The 25,000-nt window shown below is 47.1% G+C and overlaps 1 protein-coding gene across 2 annotated transcripts in view; it reads left to right on the forward strand.

The window, feature by feature from the left end:
• slc1a7a (solute carrier family 1 member 7a) overlaps positions 1-25,000 on the forward strand; it is a 236,422-nt gene that overhangs the window by 1,167 nt on the left and 210,255 nt on the right. For both annotated transcript variants that reach the window (XM_055865925.1, XM_055865924.1), the window contains exon 2: positions 17,766-17,845. In XM_055865925.1, the coding sequence (XP_055721900.1) occupies positions 17,766-17,845 (80 nt within the window). The remainder of the gene's footprint in view (positions 1-17,765; positions 17,846-25,000) is intronic.

Consider the following 25,000-nt stretch of genomic DNA (forward strand, 5'->3'; position numbering starts at 1 on the left):
CCTCACACAGACGGCTTTTGTACCACCTACATATAACCCACATTGTTGTCCTAGCAAGTGACAATACCAACCTTATTTCCCCTGTGTGATTGAAGGGTGAGCAAAATTGTTTGAATTACATCTTTTGAACGTGTTTTGAACGTTTTGTGTTGTGCTCACTCGTGTTGCAGCTAGGTCTGTGAGTGTTACAGTACGTGTTTGAGAGCTGAGGTGGGTAGAGAAAGAGGGGGGACCTATAAGCTCTATAAGCTGTTGCTGTACAGACGAGCTCTGTAATGTTGCAGTACCAATGGCTGCTGTAGTTTAGCGGCTAGACCGGGCACTTCCAGACACTTCAAATCATGTGGTGATTCATGCTGTTGGGTAATGCCAACGGATCCCATCCCTGTGGATTTGTTTGGCTTCACTTGTCCTGTCTGTGGACAAAATAGGCGACTTCTCATTGGTCTCAGATTTCTCATCGTTCTCAGACTTCACATCTGTCTCAGACTTCTCATCGGTCTGATAATTGATGAGATTAAGGATTGCTAGTGGCTGTTGAGGCTTTGCTGTCAGTCACATAGATGGGCTAAAACGCAGCACACTGGTGTTATTGGCTGTTTGCTTGTTCTTTTTTAATATTTTTATAGTGTTGGTATATTCACTTTAATTGGACAGAGACAATTGTAAAAAAATAATATTAAAATGACATGGGGATACAGAGAGGAAGGCAGAGTAGTGGTGTGTTCGGGTCGGGATACCTAACCAGAACCCACGCTGTAGGTGACGTGCTGCAGGCGGCAGCGTTTCCCGCTAGACATTCAATGTTGATCAGATACATAACACAATATACTCTAATTACTGTAATACTGTAATTAGTTTGAGGGCATCCTGTTCAAGTTACCTTTACAAAGAGAATTACTGCACACAATGTACACAATCAGCTGTGCTAATGTTACACATGTAGGGTGCGACACTCAATCAGTCCTGTGTGTTATGAAAATAAACGTTTAAATTGTGTACCAGTGTGGCATCATAATAATTGCTGCAATGAAATAAGAAACTGGCTCATTATGTTGTATACCGGTGTGTAATTATAATAATTGATGCAATTAAACAAGAATGTATGTATAATTTCATACAGAGGACAGAGCACTCCCCCATTTTCATCGACGGGGCTGCAATGGAGCAGGTTGAGAGCTTCAAGTTCCTTCAAGTTCCACACCACCAACAAACTAACATGGTCCAAGCACACCAAGACAGTCGTGAAGAGGGCACAACATAACCTATTCCCCCTCAGGAGACTGAAAAGATTTGGCATGGGTCCTCAGATCCTCAAAAGGTTCTACAGCTGCACCATCGAGAGCATCCTGACTGGGTGCATCACTGCCTGGTATGGCAACTGCTCGGCCACCGACTGCAAGGCACTACAGATGGTAGTGTGAACGGCCCTGTAAAACACCGGGGCCAAGCTTCCTGCCATCCAGGACCTCTATACCAGGCGGTGTCAGAGGAAGGCCCTACAAATTGTCAAAGACTCCAGCCACCCTAGTCATAGACTGTTCTCTCTGCTACCGCTCGGCAAGCGGTACCAGAGCACAAAGTCTAGGTCCAAGAGGCTTCTAAACAGCGTCCTCCCCCAAGCCATAAGACTTCTGAACACCTAATCAAATGGCTACCCAGACTATTTGCACCCCCCCCCCTTTTTTAACACTGCTGCCACTCTCTGTTGTTATCATCTATGCACAGTCACTTTAATAACTCTATCTACATGTACATATTACCTCAACTAACCAGTGCCACGGACATTGACTCTGTACCGGTTGTAACGGGCGTCGTAATCCTCCTCCTCGGATGAGGAGGAGAGGCGAGAAGGATCAGACCAATATGCAGAGTGGAAAGTGGTCATCTTTTAATTCACGTAGACTGAACACTTAATATACAAAACAACAAACGTGACAAAACCGCAAACAGTCCAGTGTGGTACGAACACTGACACGAGATACAAACACCCACAAAACACACGTGAATCCCAGGCTGCCTAAGTATGATTCTCAATCAGAGACAACGATTGACAGCTGTCTCTGATTGAGAATCATACCCGGCCGAACACAGAAAATAACACATCGACAACCCACCCAACTCACGCCCTGACCAACTAAATAAATACAAGAAAAAAGGAAAAACAGGTCAGGAACGTGACACCGGTACCCCCCTGGATACAGTCTTTCTATTGTTATTTTACTGCTGCTCTTTAATTACTTGTTACTTTTATTTCTTATTCTTATCCATATTTTTTTAAACTGCATTGTTGGTTAGGGGCTCGTAAGTAAGCATTTCACTGTAAGGTGAATTCCTGTTGTATTCGGCGCATGTGACTAATATAATAAATTATTTGATTAGATATAGGATCTTAATTTGAGCCAGTTTGCTACAGCAGGAATATAATCCTGCAGCAACAAGACATGCAAATGATTATGCTAATTATAATTCATGGACCTTTTTGTAAGGGTTGATACAATTTTCGTAAAGGAAAATCAAGTCAGAAATTTCAAAGTTGAAGTTACAAACTTCAGAAGCCTTGTTAAAAAGTTATCCTGCAACAGGATGATCAAATTAATGTCCTACATATGTGACGCTATACATTATATATAAATACATGTATACATCCGAAGATGACAGGCTCTGCAGAGAGTAATGGATCATATTAGAAAAGCAAGGTTTCTTAGGGACAAAATACTGTCAAGTTATAAAACAACATGGATATCTCTCAAAGGTTGGCTCTTCAAAGTAGCCAACCTTTGCCTTGAGTGACAGCTTTGCACATTCTTGGCATTCGCTCAACCAGCTTCACCTGGAATGCTTTTCCAACAATATTGAAGGAGTTCCCACATATGCTGAGCACTTGTTGGCTGCTTTTCCTTCACTCTGCGGTCCAACTCATCCCAAACCATCTCAATTGGGTTGAGGTCAGGTGATTGTGGAGGCCAAGTCATCTGATGCAGCACTCCATCACTCTCCTTCTTGGTCAAATAGCCCTTATACAGCCTGGAGGTGTGTTGGTTCATTGTCTTGTTGAAAAACAAATGACAGTCCCACTAAGCACAAACCAGATGGGATGGCATGGGACAGAGGGACCCGTGGATGGTATCGCTGCAGAATGCTGCAGTAGCCATGCTGGTTAAGTGTGCCTTGAATTCTAAATAAATCACAGACAATGTCACCAGCAAAGCACCCCCACACCATCACACCTCCTCCTCTATGCTTCATGGTGGGAACTACACACGCGGAAATCATCTGTTCACCTACTCTGCGTCTCACAAAGACATGGCGGTCGGAACCAAAAATCTCAAATTTGGACGCAGACCAAAGGACAGATTTCCACCGATCTAATGGCCATTGCTCGTGTTTCTTGGCCCAAGCATGTCTCTTCTTCTTATTGGTGTCCTGTAGTAGTGGTTTCATTGTAGCAATTTGACCACGAAGGCCTGGTTCACACAGTCCTCTGAACATCTGAGATGTGTCTGTTACTTGAACTCTGTGAAGAATTTATTTAGGCTGCAATTTCTGAGTCTGGTAACTCTAATGAACTTTTCCTCTGCAGCAGAGGTAACTCTGGGTTTTCCTTTCCTGTGGCGGTCCTCACGAGAGCCAGTTTCATTATAGCGCCTTATTGTTCTTATACTGCAGTTGAAGAAACTTTGAAAGTTCTTGAAATGTTCCGCATTGACTGACCTTCATGTCTTAAGGTAATGATGGACTGTTGTTTCTCTTTGCTTATTTGAGCTGTTCTTGCTATAATATGGACTTGGTCTTTTACCAAATAGGGCTATCTTCCGTATACCACTCCTACCTTGTCACAACACAACTGATTGGCTCAAACGCATAGAGAAGGAAAGAATGTCCACAAATTAACTTTTAACAAGGAAGATCCGTGAATTAAAATGCATTCCAGGTGATTACCTCATGAAGCTGGTTGAGAGAATGCCAAGAGTGTGCAAAGCTGCCATCAAGGCAAAGGGTGGCTACTTCGAAGAATCTCAAATATAAAATATATTTTGATTTGTTTAACACTTTTTTGGTTACTACATGATGCCATATGTGTTATTTTATAGTTTTGATGTCTTCACTATTATTCTACAATGTAGAAAAGAGTAAAAAATAAAGAAAAAAAACTTGAATTAGTAGGTGTTGCCAAACTTTGGAGTTTCTGGAGACTCTGGAGAGTACATTATAGCGGGGGAGGAGACTCTGGAGAGTACATTATAGTGGGGGAGGAGACTCTGGAGAGTACATTATAGTGGGGGAGGAGACTCTGGAGAGTACATTATAGTGGGGGAGGAGACTCTGGAGAGTACATTATAGTGGGGGAGGAGACTCTGGAGAGTACATTATAGTGGGGGAGGAGACTCTGGAGAGTACATTATAGTGGGGGAGGAGACTCTGGAGAGTACATTATAGTGGGGGAGGAGACTCTGGAGAGTACATTATAGTGAGGGAGGAGACTCTGGAGAGTACATTATAGTGGGGGAGGAGACTCTGGAGAGTACATTATAGTGGGGGAGGAGACTCTGGAGAGTACATTATAGTGGGGGAGGGGACTCTGGAGAGTACATTATAGTGGGGGAGGAGACTCTGGAGAGTACATTATAGTGGGGGAGGAGACTCTGGAGAGTACATTATAGTGGGGGAGGGGACTCTGGAGAGTACATTATAGTGGGGGAGGAGACTCTGGAGAGTACATTATAGTGGGGGAGGAGACTCTGGAGAGTACATTATAGTGGGGGAGGAGACTCTGGAGAGTACATTATAGTGGGGGAGGAGACTCTGGAGAGTACATTATAGTGGGGGAGGAGACTCTGGAGAGTACATTATAGTGGGGGAGGAGACTCTGGAGAGTACATTATATCAGGCAGAGAAATAATAGAAAAATCCACATGGTGTAAGAGGGCTCTACGGTGCCTTGGGAAGGTTTGTGTTTCTCTGTAGTTCCTCAGTAGCTACTCTTCTTTCTAGTTTAAGACGTACCTTTTCAAATGTTCTGTTTTTCTGCTCGACCTGGTGGAGATGGACCTGCAGTACCACAAGCCTCCTCTAGATGGCCTCCCAGAAATATCCAGTCCTTTCTTAGTTTCCATGGCTGACCAAGTTGGATGTGGTTGGTTGTTGTTACTGTGCCATGCACTTCCTACCTTCTGTTATGGCTGTGGTCTCCTTGACAAAGCCCCCTAGGTCAGTTCTCCAGTTCAACAGTTCTACAGTTCTACAGTTCAACAGTTCTCCAGTTCTACAGTTCTACAGTTCCAAATCCTCTTCAAACACAGACAATCCCAGTCGTAGTAGGGAATCCAGTAGCATTATTTGACATAGATTAGGCTGTACTATGGAGGAAAAGCAAAGCAAATGTTTGAGTGGTAAGCAGGATTATACTGTTGTTTCAGCCAATGCATGGTCTCTCTCTCTCTCTCTCTCTCTCTCTCTCTCTCTCTCTCTCTCTCTCTCTCTCTCTCTTTTCCTACCTCTTGTGAGGTATAGTGGTTAGAAAATGGTTGAAAAGAGACATTTTGATTAGGACATGGGATGGCCATGAGGGCTGGAGGGGTAGCCAGTATTGTATAGTAAATGAGTAAAGTAAAGGAGTTGAGGAGTCGAGGAGTGACTCCTATCAAGGGTGGATAGGTACACAGTGCACTGCCTACAACCTCCACTCTCCCACCTCCACTCTCCCACCCCCGCTCCTACACCCCCCCCTCTCCCACCCCCACTCTCCCACCCCCACTCTTCCACCCCCCCCCCCCCTCTCCCACCCCCACTCTCAAGTCCGTTGCATAGGAGTGACACGACCTGACGTAAGACAATGTACAGTACAACGTCTACAGGATCACACACATATCGAGGGAGGAAATGTTGAATGTTTGTTTGTTCCGTATTTCTCGTATTTGTTTCTCACACAGAGCGATAGCAATGGTTTCTATGCACCATAACAAGGGTAGTTATTCCCCAGCTTGCCGCTTATTGCAGCTCTTTCCTTTTCTTACCGATGTTACCCACTGTGTAATTCCAACTCAGAATGCTCTAGTCTAGTCTATGGCAGCAGGATAATCTAATATAATCTGTGGATTCCTTTATTGGCCAGATTAACCCGATTAATTTGCTTCATTTGAGAGACTGGAAAGACATGTCATGCCTTTAACAGCAACTGCCTCAAATTGACCTCTGAGTACAAAAATGGCACCCTATCCACTATGGACTGCACTTCTTTTGACCAGGGCCGATAGGGCTCTAGTCAAAAGTAGTGCACTATATAGGAAATAGGGTGCCATTTGGTAATCAATCCTGATCTCCCCAAATCTAGATATCCACTTAAAATACTTTAAAAGCCTCTGAGCTACTCTAAGTACTTCTCTGCCCTTTGATTCCCCTAACAGATGCATGAGGACGTTTCTATGTTAAAGGACCCATGAGAACCGACATGTAGAGAGAATGACATTCATATCATTGCATTTCTGTACAGTACGGATTAGGGAGCCATGATGAAATTCCGTTAATGAAAAAACCCTAACCCCGTACGACGCCTAACCCCGTACGACGCATGATTGGGACTCCCAATCACGGCCAGATATGATACAGCCTGGATTCGAACCAGGGACTGTAGTGACGCCTCTAGCACTGAGATGCAGTGCTTTAGACCGCTGCACCACTCGGGAGCCCCTTACCTTGTTTCAATAACCAAAATAGATTTTTGACACCCAATTATTTTTGAATCTTTGAATCTTAACTAGGAGCAGATATTTAACAGAGTTTTGTGAAATTCTGCTTGTGCATAGAGTTGTACGGTTCGTTAAACTTTGAAATCAACGTTTTTTTTGTTTGGCATCCATTATCGTGGAATTGCCCTTGATAACAGGAACCATCAAGTGTTAGCAATCATGAATTGGTCATGATAGGATCAACGTCCCAGAATGTCACTGGGTTTTTCATTCATTAACATTTGTATTAAGGAGTTATAACTGTGTGTGTGTTTGCCACATGGCAAATGCCAGCCTGTTTGTCCTGTGGCGGCAGATGCCAGGGCGCGATGCCAGCTGTTTGTGTGCGTGCGTGTGTTTTTCACCCAAGTCTCACAGACATGTACACACACACACACACACACACACACACACACACACACACACACACACACACACACACACACACACACACACACACACACACACACACACACACACACACACACACACACACACACACACACACACACACACACACACTAATCAGCCTGACATTTGACTGCAGTGATCCTGATCTAAAAAAGGCAAAATAAGCTCTCCCTCTCCTCCTGCCTTTCTCCCCCTCCCTCTCTTTCTGACCCCCCCCCCCCCCCTTCCTAATACTTAACAGTAGCTAAAGCTCTTCAGCAGTTTTAATCATCCTGCCTTATTGTGTTCAAATTTCTATTCTCTCTCTCCCTCCCCCTCTCCCTCTCCCTCTCTCTCTCTCTCTCTCTCTCTCCTATTCCCCCCTCTCTCTCTCTAGCTCTACCTCCCCATCTCCCTCGCTCTCTCTCTCCTCCCAGTCCCTCTCTCTCTCCCTCCCTTCCTCGCCCTCCCCTCTCTCTCTCTCTCTCTGCCTTCCCTTCCCTCTCTCTCTCCCCCTCTCCTCTCTCTCTCCCCCTCTCTCTCTCTCCCTCCCTCCCTTTCTCGTCCCCCCCTCTCTCTCTCTCCCCCTCTCTCTTTGTCTCTCTTTCTTCCACCCTCCCTCGTTCTCTCTCTCTCTCTCTCTCTCTCTCTCGCTCATTCTCTCTTTCTTTCTCGCTCTCTCTCTCACTCTACCTCCCCATCTCTCTCTGTCTCTCTCTCTAGCTCTACCTCCCCACCTCCCTCCCTCCCTCCCTCCATCTCTTTCTCTTTCCACATCCTCTCTGTCTCTCTATTCCTTCCTGTCTCTTCTATCCTTCTCCCTCTGCTCTCCCTCTTCCTAACTATTCCTCTGTCTCTCTATCCTCCTCAAATATACATGTAGGTGATACATTTTACCAACACAAAAACACAAGACTGCCTGTATTGCCTGTGAGTTGCAAATGGAGAACTAAAGAAGTACATTTACATTTAAGTCATTTAGCAGACGCTCTTATCCAGAGCGACTTACAAATTGGTGCATTCACCTAATGACATCCAGTGGAACAGCCACTTTACAATAGTGCATCTACATCTTTTAAGGGGGGGGGGGGGGGCAGAAGGATTGCTTTATCCTATCCTAGGTATTCCTTGAAGAGGTGGGGTTTCAGGTGTCTCCGGAAGGTGGTGATTGACTCCGCTGTCCTGGCGTCGTGAGGGAGTTTGTTCCACCATTGGGGTGCCAGAGCAGCGAACAGTTTTGATTGGGCTGAGCGGGAACTGTACTTCCTCAGTGGTAGGGAGGCGAGCAGGCCAGAGGTGGATGAACGCAGTGCCCTTGTTTGGGTGTAGGGCCTGATCAGAGCCTGAAGGTACTGAGGTGCCGTTCCCCTCACAGCTCCGTAGGCAAGCACCATGGTCTTGTAGCGGATGCGAGCTTCAACTGGAAGCCAGTGGAGAGAGCGGAGGAGCGGGGTGACGTGAGAGAACTTGGGAAGGTTGAACACCAGACGGGCTGCGGCGTTCTGGATGAGTTGTAGGGGTTTGATGGCACAGGCAGGGAGCCCAGCCAACAGCGAGTTGCAGTAATCCAGACGGGAGATGACAAGTGCCTGGATTAGGACCTGCGCCGCTTCCTGTGTGAGGCAGGGTCGTACTCTGCGGATGTTGTAGAGCATGAACCTACAGGAACGGGCCACCGCCTTGATGTTAGTTGAGAACGACAGGGTGTTGTCCAGGATCACGCCAAGGTTCTTAGCGCTCTGGGAGGAGGACACAATGGAGTTGTCAACCGTGATGGCGAGATCATGGAACGGGCAGTCCTTCCCCGGGAGGAAGAGCAGCTCCGTCTTGCCGAGGTTCAGCTTGAGGTGGTGATCCGTCATCCACACTGATATGTCTGCCAGACATGCAGAGATGCGATTCGCCACCTGGTCATCAGAAGGGGGAAAGGAGAAGATTAGTTGTGTGTCGTCTGCATAGCAATGATAGGAGAGACCATGTGAGGTTATGACAGAGCCAAGTGACTTGGTGTATAGCGAGAATAGGAGAGGGCCTAGAACAGAGCCCTGGGGGACACCAGTGGTGAGAGCGCGTGGTGAGGAGACAGATTCTCGCCACGCCACCTGGTAGGAGCGACCTGTCAGGTAGGACGCAATCCAAGCGTGGGCCGCGCCGGAGATGCCCAACTCGGAGAGGGTGGAGAGGAGGATCTGATGGTTCACAGTATCGAAGGCAGCCGATAGGTCTAGAAGGATGAGAGCAGAGGAAAGAGAGTTAGCTTTAGCAGTGCGGAGCGCCTCCGTGATACAGAGAAGAGCAGTCTCAGTTGAGTGACTAGTCTTGAAACCTGACTGATTTGGATCAAGAAGGTCATTCTGAGAGAGATAGCAGGAGAGCTGGCCAAGGACGGCACGTTCAAGAGTTTTGGAGAGAAAAGAAAGAAGGGATACTGGTCTGTAGTTGTTGACATCGGAGGGATCGAGTGTAGGTTTTTTCAGAAGGGGTGCAACTCTCGCTCTCTTGAAGACGGAAGGGACGTAGCCAGCGGTCAGGGATGAGTTGATGAGCGAGGTGAGGTAAGGGAGAAGGTCTCCGGAAATGGTCTGGAGAAGAGAGGAGGGGATAGGGTCAAGCGGGCAGGTTGTTGGGCGGCCGGCCGTCACAAGACGCGAGATTTCATCTGGAGAGAGGGGAGAGAAAGAGGTCAAAGCACAGGGTAGGGCAGTGTGAGCAGAACCAGCGGTGTCGTTTGACTTAGCAAACGAGGATCGGATGTCGTCGACCTTCTTTTCAAAATGGTTGACGAAGTCGTCTGCAGAGAGGGAGGAGGGGGGGGGGGGGCGGGGGCGGAGGATTCAGGAGGGAGGAGAAGGTGGCAAAGAGCTTCCTAGGGTTAGAGGCAGATGCTTGGAATTTAGAGTGGTAGAAAGTGGCTTTAGCAGCAGAGACAGAAGAGGAAAATGTAGAGAGGAGGGAGTGAAAGGATGCCAGGTCCGCAGGGAGGCGAGTTTTCCTCCATTTCCGCTCGGCTGCCCGGAGCCCTGTTCTGTGAGCTCGCAATGAGTCGTCGAGCCACGGAGCGGGAGGGGAGGACCGAGCCGGCCTGGAGGATAGGGGACATAGAGAGTCAAAGGATGCAGAAAGGGAGGAGAGGAGGGTTGAGGAGGCAGAATCAGGAGATAGGTTGGAGAAGGTTTGGGCAGAGGGAAGAGATGATAGGATGGAAGAGGAGAGAGTAGCGGGGGAGAGAGAGCGAAGGTTGGGACGGCGCGATACCATCCGAGTAGGGGCAGTGTGGGAAGTGTTGGACGAGAGCGAGAGGGAAAAGGATACAAGGTAGTGGTCGGAGACTTGGAGGGGAGTTGCAATGAGGTTAGTGGAAGAACAGCATCTAGTAAAGATGAGGTCAAGCGTATTGCCTGCCTTGTGAGTAGGGGGGGAAGGTGAGAGGGTGAGGTCAAAAGAGGAGAGGAGTGGAAAGAAGGAGGCAGAGAGGAATGAGTCAAAGGTAGACATGGGGAGGTTAAAGTCACCCAGAACTGTGAGAGGTGAGCCGTCCTCAGGAAAGGAGCTTATCAAGGCATCAAGCTCATTGATGAACTCTCCAAGGGAACCTGGAGGGCGATAAATGATAAGGATGTTAAGCTTGAAAGGGCTGGTAACTGTGACAGCATGGAATTCAAAGGAGGCGATAGACAGATGGGTAAGGGGAGAAAGAGAGAATGACCACTTGGGAGAGATGAGGATCCCGGTGCCACCACCCCGCTGACCAGAAGCTCTCGGGGTGTGCGAGAACACGTGGGCAGACGAAGAGAGAGCAGTAGGAGTAGCAGTGTTATCTGTGGTGAGCCATGTTTCCGTCAGTGCCAAGAAGTCGAGGGACTGGAGGGAGGCATAGGCTGAGATGAGCTCTGCCTTGTTGGCCGCGGATCGGCAGTTCCAGAGGCTACCGGAGACCTGGAACTCCACGTGGGTCGTGCGGGCTGGGACCACCAGGTTAGGGTGGGCGCGGCCACGCGGTGTGAGGCGTTTGTATGGTCTGTGCAGAGAGGAGAGAACAGGGATAGACAGACACATATTTGGCAGGCTACAGAAGAGGCTACGCTAAAGCAAAGGAGATTAGAATGACAAGTGGGCTACACGTCTCGAATGTTCAGAAAGTTAAGCTTACGTAGCAAAAAATCAATAAAATTACAAATCTTATTGACTAAAATGATATAGTACTGCTGGCTGGTGAAGTAGCCTGGCTAGCAGTAGCTGCGTTGTTGAAAGTGAAGCTGGCTAGGTGACCTCGACAGTTTCTCTAAATTTCTCTAAACTACACAATTATCATGGATACAAGGACAGCAAAGACAACTAGCTAACACTACGCTAATCAAGTCGTTCCGTTGTAATGTAAGTTTCTACAGTGCTGCTATTCGGTAGAAGTTGGCTAGCTAGCAGTGTTAGCTAGCAGTGTTGGCTAGGTAGGAGGACAGCAGCGCGGCAGGCGAAACTAGCTGGCTAGCTAACCGATAATTACTCAAAGTTACACAATTATCTTAGATACAAAGCTAGCAAAGAAAACTATGTAGCTAGCTAACACTACACAAAACAAGTCGTTCCGTTGTATTGTAATCGTTTCTACAATGCTCTTCGGTGGCAAGCTGGCTAGCTAGCAGTGATGGCTACGTTGCGTTAATTTCGAACGAAAATAGCTCGCTAGCGAACCTCAATAACGACGCAATTATGTTTGATAAAAGACGGCTATGTAGCTAGCTAAGATCAAACAAATCAAACCGTTGTACTGTAATGAAAATGAAAATCAGACCGTTGTACTATAATGAAATGTAATGAAAAGTTATACTACTATTCGGTAGACGGTGGACGTTTGCTAGCTGCTGGGCAGATAGCAGTGGACAACGAGACGACGAAATACGATAATTACGCAGTTATCTTTGATACACAGACGGCTATGTAGCTAGTTAAGAAGAAATTGCTAAGGTTGGACAAATTAAATCGTTGTACTATAATGAAATGTAATGAAAAGTTATAAAAGTTATACTACCTGCAGAGCGAATGCAAATGCGACCGTACAGATCAACATTAAAAGTAAAGAGATTAAGAATTGTTATTTTGTAACAGTCAGACACATGGCGTAACATGTTTAATCCCCAGCATCCTCTGCCAGGTCTTCCTTCTGTTAAGAGACCTCTTCTCTCCTCAGGCAGACATTTGGCTATTAACAGACCTCTTGTTGTTAAGGCTGTCGCTCTCCTCATCCTCGGATGAGGTGAGGAGAGAAGGATCTTCAGACCAAAATGCGGTTTGCGGGAAATAAGCCATCTTTTATTTTATAACAACGATGAAACTGAATAATGATGGCAACACGAAAACAAACACTTTAACAAACTTACAAAATAACAAAACGACGTAGAACGAAACCTGAACATAAACTCACATCACTAAACGTTAACTCACGGACAGGAACGTTACATCAAAACACACGAACAGCCAAACAGTCCCGTATGTGAAAATACATCGACAACGACGAAGACATCACAGGAGACAATCACCCACAAACAAACAGTGAGAACGCCCTACCTAAATATGACTCTTAATTAGAGGAAAACGCAAACCACCTGCCTCTAATCAAGAGCCATACCAGGTAACCCAAAACCAACATAGAAACAGATAACATAGACTGCCCACCCAAAACACATGCCCTGACCATAAACACATAAAAAACAACATAAAACAGGTCAGGACTGTTACAGAACCCCCCCCTCAAGGTGCGAACGCCGGGCGCACCAGCACAAAGTCCAGGGGAGGGTCTGGGTGGGCAGTTGACCACGGTGGTGGCTCCGGCTCAGGACGCTCTCCCCACACCACCATAGTCACTCCCCTCTTCTGTCTACCCCTTCCACTGACCACCCTAAAACTACCTTCCCCTAAATAAACAGCCAGCACCGGGACAAGGGGCAGCACCGGGACAAGGGGTAGCACCGGGACAAGGGGCAGCACCGGAACAAGGGGCAGCACCGGAACAAGGGGCAGCACCGGGACAAGGGGCAGCACCGGGACAAGGGGCAGCACCGGGACAAGGGGCAGCACCGGGACAAGGGGCAGCACCGGGACAAGGGGCAGCACCGGGACAAGGGGCAGCACCGGGACAAGGGGCAGCACCGGGACAAGGGGCAGCACCGGGACAAGGGGCAGCACCGGGACAAGGGGCAGATCCCGGCTGAAGGACTCTGGCAGGTCCTGGCTGAGGAACTCTGGCAGGTCCTGTTTGGACGGCTCTGGCAGGTCCTGGCTGGACGGCTCTGGCAGGTCCTGGCTGGACGGCTCTGGCAGGTCATAGCAGGACGGCTCTGGCAGGTCCTGGCTGGACGGCTCTGGCAGGTCCTGGCTGGACGGCTCTGGCAGGTCCTGGCTGGACGGCTCTGGCAGGTCCTGGCTGGACGGCTCTGGCAGGTCCTGGCTGGACGGCTCTGGCTCAGGCAGATCCTGTCTGGTTGGCGGCTCTGGCAGATCCTGTCTAGTTGGCGGCTCTGGCAGATCCTGTCTAGTTGGCGGCTCTGGCAGATCCTGTCTGGTTGGCGGCTCTGGCAGATCCTGTCTGGCGGGCGGCTCTGGCAGATCCTGTCTGGCGGGCGGCTCTAGCGGCTCCTGTCTGGCGGGCGGCTCTGTAGGCTCATGGCAGACGGGCGGCTTTGCAGGCTCATGACAGACGGGCGGCTTTGCAGGCTCATGGCAGACGGATGGCTCAGACGGCGCTGGGGAGACGGATGGCTCAGATGGCGCTGGGGAGACGGATGGCTCAGATGGCGCTGGGGAGACGGATGGCTCAGATGGCGCTGGGGAGACGGATGGCTCTGTAGGAAGGAGAAGGAGAGACAGCCTGGTGCGTGGTCTAGGCACTGGCTGCGCTGGAGAGGAGGAAACAGCAGGAGAGAGAACCCGGAGAGACAGCCTTGTACGGGGGGCTGCCACCGGAGGACTGGTACATGGAGGTGGCACCGGGTCTACCGGACCGTGAAGGAGGACACGTGCTCTTGAGCACCGAGCCTCCCCAACCCTACCAGGTTGAATGATCCCCGTAGCCCTGCCAATGCAGCGAGGTGGAATAGCCCGCACTGGCCTATGCAGGCGAACCGGGGACACCACCTGTAAGGCTGGTGCCATGTACGCCGGCCCGAGGAGACGTACTGGAGGCCAGATACGTTGGGCCGGCTTCATGACATCCGGCTCGATGCCCAACCTAGCCCTCCCAGTGCGGCAAGGTGGAATAGCCCGCACTGGGCTAAGCACGCGTACTGGGGACACCGTGCGCTTTACCGCATAACACGGTGTCTTACCAGTACGACGCCTTCTACCTCCACGGTAAGCACGGGGAGTTGGCTCGGGTATCCTACCCGGCTTTGCCACACTCCTCGTGTGCCCCCCCCCCAAGAAATTTTTTGGTCTGACTCACGGGCTCCCAACCGCGTCGTCGCGCTGCCTCCTCATACCAGCGCCTCTCAGCCTTCGCTGCTTCCAACTCCTCCTTTGGACGGCGATATTCCCCTGGTTGAGCCCAAGGTCCTCTACCGTCCAGGATCTCCTCCCAAGTCCAGAAGTCCTTGTTGCTCCGTAGAGCATTCCCATACCGCTTGGTCTTAGCGTGGTGGGTGATTCTGTTAAGGCTGTCGCTCTCCTCATCCTCAGACGAGGTGAGGAGAGAAGGATCTTCAGACCAAAATGCGGTTTCAGGGAAATAAGCCATCTTTATTATAAATACGACGGCCACACGAAACAAAACAAAACACTTTCAAACTTACAAAATAAGAAAACGACGTAGAACGAAACCTGAACATAAACTCACATCACTAAACGTTAACTCACGGACAGGAACGTTACATCAAAACACACGAACAGCCAAACAGTCCCGTATGTGAAAATACATCGACAACGACGAAGACATCACAGGAGACAATCACCCACAAACAAACAGTGAGAACGCCCTACCTAAATATGACTCTTAATTAGAGGAAAACGCAAACCACCTGCCTCTAATCAAGAGCCATACCAGGTAACCCAAAACCAACATAGAAACAGATAACATAGACTGCCCACCCAAAACACATGCCCTGACCATAAACACATAAAAAACAACATAAAACAGGTCAGGACTGTTACACTTGTCTTCTCCACCAAGCTTTTCTCACAGGAGATCAATTAGGACCTGAACATCCGTGCTGTTTTATTTTCTTCAGGTTACTCAACTACACTTGCATGGCAAGGGTATAATTATTGTACCAATGTACACAAGTTAAGATCTATAGGGAACCTATGAAGAGCTATAGGGAAACAACTCTCTGGACACACACACGGCGCGTCCCAAATGGCACCATATTCCCTACATAGTGGACTACTTTTGCCCAGACCCATGGTCAAAAGTAGTGCACATAAATAGGAAATAATGTGTCATTTGGGATGCATACAGATACAATCTGTTACTCTTTCCTGACGAAACGAGACAATATTGATGATGATGATGATGATGATGATGATGATGATGATGATGATGATGATGATGATGATGATGGTGGTGGTTGTGATGGTTACTATTCATGTCACCAAGGACATATTGCGTTGCTCATGTTGATACATCGAGAAGCTGAAACCTATATGACAACATGTATCATGCATTGTATCAAGAACGTCAGACTTGGCACCATTAATACATGTACTGCAGTCGTGTATCACTGCAATGGACATCAACCTGAAGGCTATAGCTGCAGCAGTAGCTGTAACATATAGTACGTGATTATAAAGCACAATCTGTTCATGGGGGAATGGTGCCATACAGGCTCGCTCGACAAATCTTAATAGAAAGGGACAAATCAGGCACCTTGCTGTAATATGAAGGATATTGTTCCCATTAAAGGAAAAATAGGTTCCCAAATTCTATTTACTTTTGCAATGGCAATTACCCGGTACACTTGTATTACCACTTGGTAAATAACAAGTCTAGTGGTCGTGACCTGTGTAGTGGATGTAGGTAATTGACCCCAACCAATACATTTACTGAAACCCTCTTGAGGACCACCTCCCTACACCTGTACTGAAACCCTCCTGGGACCACCTCCCTGCACCTGTACTGAAACCCTCCTGGGACCACCTCCCTACACCTGTACTGAAACCCTCCTGGGACCACCTCCCTACACCTGTACTGAAACCCTCCCGAGGACCACCTCCCTACACCTGTACTGAAACCCTCCCGAGGACCACCTCCCTACACCTGTACTGGCAACCTGATTAAAATTACGTTTTGGGACCAAATCAAATCAAATCAAAGTTTATTTGTCATGTGCGCCAATTACAACAGGTGTAGACCTTAGAGTGAAATGCTTACATACAGGCCCTAATCAACAGTGCAATTTGTAAGTAAAAAATAGGTATTAGGTGAACAATAGTGAAAAATGAAAAATAAGAGTAGCGAGGCTATATACAGTAGCAAGGCTATAACAGTAGCGAGGATACATACAGGCACACAATGCAAATAGTCCGGGTAGCCGTTTTATTACCTGTTCAGGGGTCTTATGGCTTGGGGGTAAAAACTGTTGAGAAACCTTTTGGTCCTAGACTTGGCACTCCGGTACCACTTGCCATGCGGTAGTAGAGAGAACAGTCTATGACTGGGGTGGGTGGGGTCTTTGAACATTTTTAGGGCCTTCCTCTGACACCGCCTGGTGTAGAGGTCCTGGATGGCAGGCAGCTTAGCCCCGGCGATGTACTGGGCCGTACGCACTACCCTCTGTAGTGCCTTGTGGCCGGAGGCCGAGCAGTTGCCGTACCAGGCAGTAATGCAACCAGTCAGGATGCTCTCGATGTTGCAGCTGTAGAACCTTTTGAGGATCGGAGGATCCATGCCAAATCTTTTTAGTTTCCTGAGGGGAAATATGCTTTGTCGTGCCCTCTTCACGACTGTTTTGGTGTGCTTGGACCATGTTAGTTTGTTGGTGATGTGGACACCAAGGAACTTGACGCTCTCAACCTGCTCCACTACAGCCCTGTCGATGAGAATGGGGTCGTGCTCGGTCCTCCTTTTCCTGTAGTCCACAATCATCTCCTTAGTCTTGGTTACATTGAGGGGTAGGTTGTTATTCTGGCACCACCCGGCCAGGTCTCTGACCTCCTACCTATAGGCTGTCTCGTCATTGTCGGTGATCAGGCCTACCACTGCAAACTTAATGATGGTGTTGGAGTCGGCCTGGCCACACAGTCGTGGGGGAACAGGGAGTACAGGAGGGGACTGAGCACGCACCCCTGAGGGGCTCCATTGTTGAGGATCAACGTGGCAGATGTGTTGCTACCTACCCTCACCACCTGGGGGCGGCCCGTCAGGAAGTCCAGGATCCAGTTGCAGATGGAGGTGTTTAGTTCCAGGGTCCTTAGCTTAGTGATGAGCTTTGAGGGCACTATGGTGTTGAAATATTCACATTAGTAGCGAAATAGTTGACGTCAACCAATCAACCTTCACTTGACATATGAGAAAGCAACATTTATATACGTTCATTGATTTAGGTAACAATATGTTTTTGGGATGCTCCAGATGTTTCTCAGGTAAATGGAAACCCAACTTACTGTATCTATCTACCCTAACTAACGTCTGCTCTGTGTGTCCTCTCTGTGTTTCTGTAGGAGGTGAAGTATTTCCAGTTTCCTGGAGAGCTCCTGATGAGGATGTTAAAGATGCTCATTCTTCCCCTTGTCGTCTCCAGGTAGGAACAGAAGGCATGCTGGGTAGTCATAACCCCCCCCCCCCCCCCCCCCCCCCGCAACCACAACACACGCATGTACGCAAGGACACAGACACACGCACAGTACAAAAGTTCCTCCTTGGCATACTGTCCTTACTCAAGCAGAGAGTCAGCTGGAAATCTTTGATGCTTATTATACTGGTTCTCCCCTTCAAACACAGTGTACTGTGATGTGGGTGTTATGTGTGGAGAGTAGTATTCATGGTAATTGAAAAGTATTTATTTCTGAGGAAAAGAACATGACATAATGTTCTGGTGTGTGTGTGTGTGTGTGTGTGTGTGTGTGTTTTCATCTACCTTCGTGTTCTCTCCCTCAGACTTGGGAACTAGCTGCAGTATGTCCTACAAATGGCTTCTTTTGTATTTAGAAGTTTCCACTTTCAGGTCATGCAGTTGTGCTGCTGTTGGCGAACTGTGAGCGTACACGGTCCGTACGTCATACACAGCTGTGGAGAAATATGTGTGAAGTGAACGTTGCTATATACTTTGTGAATTTAAATGCATTCAGTCCAGTGGTAATCATCCATGGCTGTTGTCCCATATAGTACTGTGGCAGCCCTGTGTGGCCATACAGTATAGTCAAAGGAACCTTTAAGACCCAGAAACAATGTACAGTATGTTAAAACACATAATATGGTGTGCCTGCCACTGTGACGAAACATTATTATTAAACAGGTTTTCACACAACCAACCGTGTCACAGGTTGAGGACCCTGTAGATCAAAGGAGTTGCTGTGGTGAAGCACAACATGTCGTAGCCTAAGGCTGTCCTCACTACCCTGGTCCCACGTCTCTTGGTGCTGCTGTATTGCCTAACTAAATGGTTATCAAACCTCTCCTCGGAGACCCTCAGACGTTTCACTATAGTCCTGAACTAGCTCACCTGATTCACCTGATTCACCTGATTCACCCGGTTCACCCGATTCACCCGATTCACCTCATTCACCTGATTCACTCCATTCACCTGATTCACCTGATTCAACTGATTCACCTGATTCAACTGATTCACCTGATTCAACTGATTCACCTGATTCAAGGGCTTGATGGTTTAGTTAAAAAGTGAAATCAGGTTTGTTAGCTGTGGGAATAGTTCAAATATATGGAACCGCTGGAGGTCCCCGAGGAGAGGATTGAAACCCCCTGAACTAAATAACTCCTGTGAGTTGCCTTTCCTCATTGTTGCATTGTTGGGGTTTATATATAAAAAATGTACAAATCTGATTAAGAAATTCATATCTTTTGGTGTTCATGTAATGCTTTTATGCTAGAGAATGGTAAAGATGCAGACCTGGGACAAGCAATTATTATCCTGTCCAACCCTGTTCCGCTAGCGGAACCCCTCGCCAACAGCCAATGAAATTGCAGGGCGCCAAATTCAATCAACAGACTCATCTCATAATTCAATTTTATCAAACATATAAGTATTAGACACCATTTTAACGATAAAATTCTCGTTAATCCAACCACAGTGTCCGATTTCAAAAAAGCTTTTCGGCGAAAGCAGAACATATCATTATGTTAGATCAGCAACTAGTCACAGAAAGCATACAGCGATTTTCCAACCAAAGAGAGGAGTCACAAAAAGCTGAAATATTGCTAAAATGAATCACTAACCTTTGATATTCTTCATCAGATGACACTCCCGGGACAACATGTTACACAATACATGTATGTTTTGTTCGATCAAGTTCATATTTATATCCAAAAACCTCAGTTTACATTTGGCTTTGCCTCCAAAACATCCCGTGAATTTGCACAGAGCCACATCAAATCACAGAAATACTCATAATAAACATTGACAAAAGATACAAGTGTTATTCACAGAATTAAAGATGTGCTTCTCCTTAATGCAACCGCTGTGTCAGAATTCAAAAAAACTTTACGGAAAAAGCAAACCATGCAATAATCTGAGTACGGCACTCAGAGACCAACACAACCCAAGAAGATATGCGCCATGTTGGAGTCAACATAAATCAGAAATAGCATTATAAATATTCACTTACCTTTGATGATCTTCGTCAGAATGCACTCCCAGGAATCCCAGTTCCACAATAAATGTTTGATTTGTTCCATAAAGTTAATCATTTATGTCCAAATAGCTCCTTTTGTTAGCGCGTTTGGTAAACAAATACAAACTCACGACACGCGTGCAAGTCCAGCGGAAAGTACAGACGAAAAGTTCAAAAAGGTATATTACAGGTCGTAGAAACATGTCAAACTAAGTATAGAATCAATCTATAGGATGTTTTTAACATAAATCTTCAATAATGTTCCAACCGGATAATTCCTTTGTCTTCAGAAAAGCAAATGGAACAGAGCTCGCTCTCACATGAATGAACGTCACGAGCTCAAAGCATTCTGCCAGACCTCTGACTCATTCCCCTCTCATTCTGCCCCACTTCAAAGTAGAAGCATCAGACAAGGTTCTAAAGACTGTTGACATCTAGTGGAAGCCTTAGGAAGTGCAACATGACCAATATCCCACTGTATCTTCAATAGGGAATCAGTTGAAAAACGACCAACCTCAGATTTCCCACTTCCTGGTTGGATTTTTTCTCAGGTTTCTGCCTGCCATATGAGTTATGTTATACTCACAGACATCATTCAAACAGTTTTAGAAACTTCAGAGTGTTTTCTATCCAAATCTACTAATGATATGCATATATTAGCAACTGGGACTGAGTAGCAGGCCGTTTACTCTGGGCACGCTTTTGATCCAAATGTGAAAATGCTGCCCCCTATCCATAAGAAGTTATACAAATGCTACATCGAAATGATTTTCATCTGCATTCTACTCACAGAGAAGAAACCGGTAACTATATTTCTGTTGCAGTGCAGAGCTGTGCTGTAAATCTGTATTCCTTTTATGGGGTTTGATTATGGTGAACTGGCTAGATTCTCTCCACCTCTGCTCTATTTTGGTCCCAAATCTTCCGTGCCCTCTGTGAGTCGGCTACACGAGGAGAGTGATGTCGACCGGAGAAAGCCCTCCGTGCCCTCTGTGAGTTGGCTACACGAGGAGAGTGATGTCGACCGGAGAAAGTCCTCTGTGTCCTCTGTGAGTTGGCTACTCGAGGAGAGTGGACCTCAGCCACCCGAGCCACGGCCTGTTCACCCCGCTACCATCTAGAATGCGGAGACAGTACAGGTGCATTAGACTGTTAAACAGTCACCACTAACTAGCCTTAGTCAATGTTCTGGCCACGTCTGCGTTGCCTTGGCTGTGTGGTTAGGGTCGTTGTCCTGTTGGAAGGTGAACCTTCTCCCCAGTCTGAGGTCCTGAGCGCTCTGGAGGAGGTTTTCATCAAGGATCTCTCTGTACTTTGCTCCATTCATCTTTCCCTCGATCCTGATTAGTCTCCCAGTCCCTGCCGCTGAAAAACATCCCCACAGCATGATGCTGCCACCACCATGCTTCACTGTAGGGCTGGTACCAGGTTTCCTCCAAACGTGATGCTTGGCATTCAGGCCAAAGTGTTCAATCTTGGTTTCATCAGACCAGAGAATCTTGTTTCTCATGGTCTGAGAGTCCATTTGGTGCCTTTTGGCAAACTCCAAGCGGGCTGTCATGTGCCTTTTACTGAGGTGTGGCTTCTGTCTGGCCACTCTACCATAATGGCCTGATTGGTTGAGTGCTGCAGAAATGGTTGTCCTTCTGGAAGGTTCTCCCATCTCCACAGAGGAACTCTGGAGCTCTGTCAGAGTGACAAACGTGTTTGGTCAGCTCCCTGACCAAGGCCTTTCTCCCCTGATTGCTCAGTTTGACCATCTCTAGGAAGAGTGTTGGTGGTTCCAAACTTCTTTCATTTAAGAATTATGGAGCCCACTGTGTTCTTGGGGACCTTCAATGCTGCAGAAATGTTTTGGTACCCTTCCCTAAATCTGTGCCTCGACACAATCCTGTCTTGGAACTCTACGGATAATTCCTTCAACCTCATGACTTGGTTTTTGCTTTGAGATGCACTGTCCTTATGTAGACAGGTGTGTGCCTTTCCAAATCTTCTCCAATCAACTGAATATATCACAGGTGGACTCCAATCAAGTTGTAGAAACATCTCACGGATGATCAATGGAAACAGGATGCACCTGAGCTCAATTTCGTGTCTCATAGCAAAGGGTCTGAATAATTATGTAAATGAGGTATTTAATATATGTTCTAGTCATCCATTCACACACAGGAGGAATTCACTTTAGTCCATGCAAATTTTCCTGCCAAAGAGGCTCTAACCAGGCACGTGAGGGATTCCTTCAAATTCTAATCAGTCAAGGAAGTGCATTTATCTTTATTTATTTTCACAGACCATTATCCTGACCTGACCCTGGCCTCCTGCTATGTTGGAGGGATGTCTAGGAGGGAAGCAGGCAGTGTGCTTCCTGCTGGGTTTAGATGGAGTGGAGGAAGAAGCAATCAGACATGCAGTTTATCTACTAGTCAGTCAGTCCCTGACTGCAACTCGATGATGTCAATAAGACATAATGAGGATATACATAGAAACAGAGAGAGACGGAGAGAGACAGAGAGAGACAGAGAGAGACGGAGAGAGACAGAGAGAGACGGAGAGCTGTACACCTATCTGTTTCTGTATGTGGGTCAGCCCTTGTCGTCCTGATGTGCCATTCCCTGGGAAGTCACCACATCGCCCAACCCAACCCCACGTAGCGAACAAGAGCTGGACAGCTTTACCACATCCCAGTCTCTCTCTCTCTCTCTCTCTCTCTCTCTCTCTCTCTCTCTCTCTCTCTCTCTCTCTCTCTCTCTCTCTCTCTCTCTCTCTCTCTCTCTCTCTCTCTCTCTTTACCACATCCCAGTCTCTCTCCCTCTCTCTCTCTCTCTCTCTCTCTTTCTCTCTCTCTCTCTCTCTCTCTCTCTCTCTCTCTCTCTCTCTCTCTCTCTCTCTCTCTCTCTCTCTCTCTCTCTCTCTCTCTCTCTCTCTCTCTCTCTCTCTCTCTCTCTCTCTAATTCTCTCTCTCGTCCCCCCCATCCTCCCTGTGCTATGATGGACATTTAATATTTGTTAATTGAGATACAGGCAGGCAGACAGGCTGGTGGTGAGGCCAGTGTTCATTGAGATACAGGCAGGCAGACAGGCTGGTGGTGAGGCCAGTGTTCATTGAGATACAGGCAGGCAGAGAGGCTGGTGGTGAGGCCAGTGCGTTTCACCAGAGATTATAGGATGGAGCAGCGTCCAAGCCGTACAAACGTAGAGCCAAAGCCTTTCTTCTGTTCTCTGTCACCATTTACTGGCGCCATCTGCCCAGCAACCAAACAGAAAACCAGATTATCTCATGAGCTAGAGAGTCGTGCAGCACAATTAAAGGAATAGGCAGCTTCCTTATCCTCTATTCGGTTTCATATTTGTACCTTTTTTGGGTGGATTTTGCATCCATGAGTTATGGAATTTCGTCTGATGGAAGGAGTAAGGAAGGGGTGGAATGAGTGAGGAAGGGAGGAAGGAGGGAGAAGGGAGGAGGGGTTGGGATGGACTAGCGAAACAATCTGTTTGAGGTCATTGTGTTATAAAATGCTAAATTGTAGCATCGTGCTGAACGGCAGGCTAAAAAATATAACGGTAGTGTATCGATACTGTTATTATTTTGGATGTCTAACCTCACCCAACCTCCTCCGTTCAGTGTATTGATATAGAACCCTTGAATCACATAGAAATATAATCTATAGACTGGACATCCAATTCATCCTAGTCATTCTATTTCTATGTCATGTATCCTGTCTTTACAGAGGAGTGTCGCCTGGCCCTGCTGAAATCCTGAAGTCATACTCTTGTTCATTATGTTACAGGTCAAGGGGTCGGGAACAGTGTTAATGTAATTGCCAGAATTCACATGATCTCACTCTCCCCTTGGCAACTGAGCCAATCACTCTGACTTACTACGTACAGTAAGTAACACAGTCTACTGAGTCATCTGCATGGGTTTCTCATCCACAGGGCTCACCCGTAGGATTACAGTGCAGTACACTTGGGAATGGTCTTATTAGCAAGGCTTATTAGGAAACACTATCCAGGGAAAGCTCTGATCAGTTGTGTGTGGATCCCCATAAACATATGGATGAAGACAGTCAAACTCCATGCAGCAGAACTCCTGGAGCAGTGTAGCTCTGTAGCATGTAGCCACATGTAAACAAGCCAACTCCAGGCTGAAACAGTAGTAGTAGTAGTAGTAGTAGTAGTAGTAGTAGTAGTAGTCGTTGTTGTCGTCGTCGTAGTAGTAGTAATATGAGTAGTAGTAGTAGTAGTAATAGTAGTAGCATTAGTGTTAGTAGTAGTAGTAGTAGTAGTAGTAATATGAGTAGTAGTAGTAGTAGTAGTGTTAGTAGTAGTAGTAGTGTTAGTAGTAGTAGTAGTAATATGAGTAGTAGTAGTAGTAGTGTTAGTAGTAGTAGTAATAGTAGTATCATTAGTGTTAGTAGCAGTAGTAGTAGCAGTAGCAGTAGCAGGAGTAGCAGGAGTAGTAGCAGTAGTAGTAGTAGCAGTAGTAGTAGCAGTAGCAGGAGTAGCAGGAGTAGCAGCAGGAGTAATAGTAGCAGTAGTAGTAGCAGTAGTAGCAGGAGTAGTAGCAGTAGCAGTAGTAGTAGTAGTAGTAGCAGTAGTAATAGCAGTAGCAGTAGTAGTAGTAGTAGCAGTAGTAGTAGCAGCAGTAGTAGCAGTAGCAGTAGGAGTAGTAGTAGTAGTAATATGAGTAGTAGTAGTAGTAGTAGTGTTAGTAGTAGTAGTAATAGTAGTAGCATTAGTGTTAGTGGTAGTAGTAGTAGTAGTAGTAGTAGCAGTAGCAGTAGCAGTAGTAGCAGGAGTAGTAGTAGCAGGAGTAGTAGTATCATGTTTTAGGTATGACCCAGATGCAGACAGTGTTGAGGAAACCAACGTTTATTCCTTATTAAACAGGGGCGGGCAAATGACAGGTCAAAGGCAGGCAGGGGTTAATAATCCAGAAAGGGCGTAAAGGGTCAAGAACGGCAGGAGCTGAACGCCCAGTGATCAGGGTCAGGGCGGACAGGGTCAAAACCGGGAAGGAGAAGAAAACAGGAGCAAGAAACAGGCAGGAGCAGGGGAACAAACGCTGCTCGCTTTCACGAACAAAATGAACTGTCAACAGACAAACA

Source organism: Salvelinus fontinalis, chromosome 17 (assembly GCF_029448725.1).
Source record: "Salvelinus fontinalis isolate EN_2023a chromosome 17, ASM2944872v1, whole genome shotgun sequence".
Lineage (NCBI taxonomy): Eukaryota > Metazoa > Chordata > Actinopteri > Salmoniformes > Salmonidae > Salvelinus > Salvelinus fontinalis.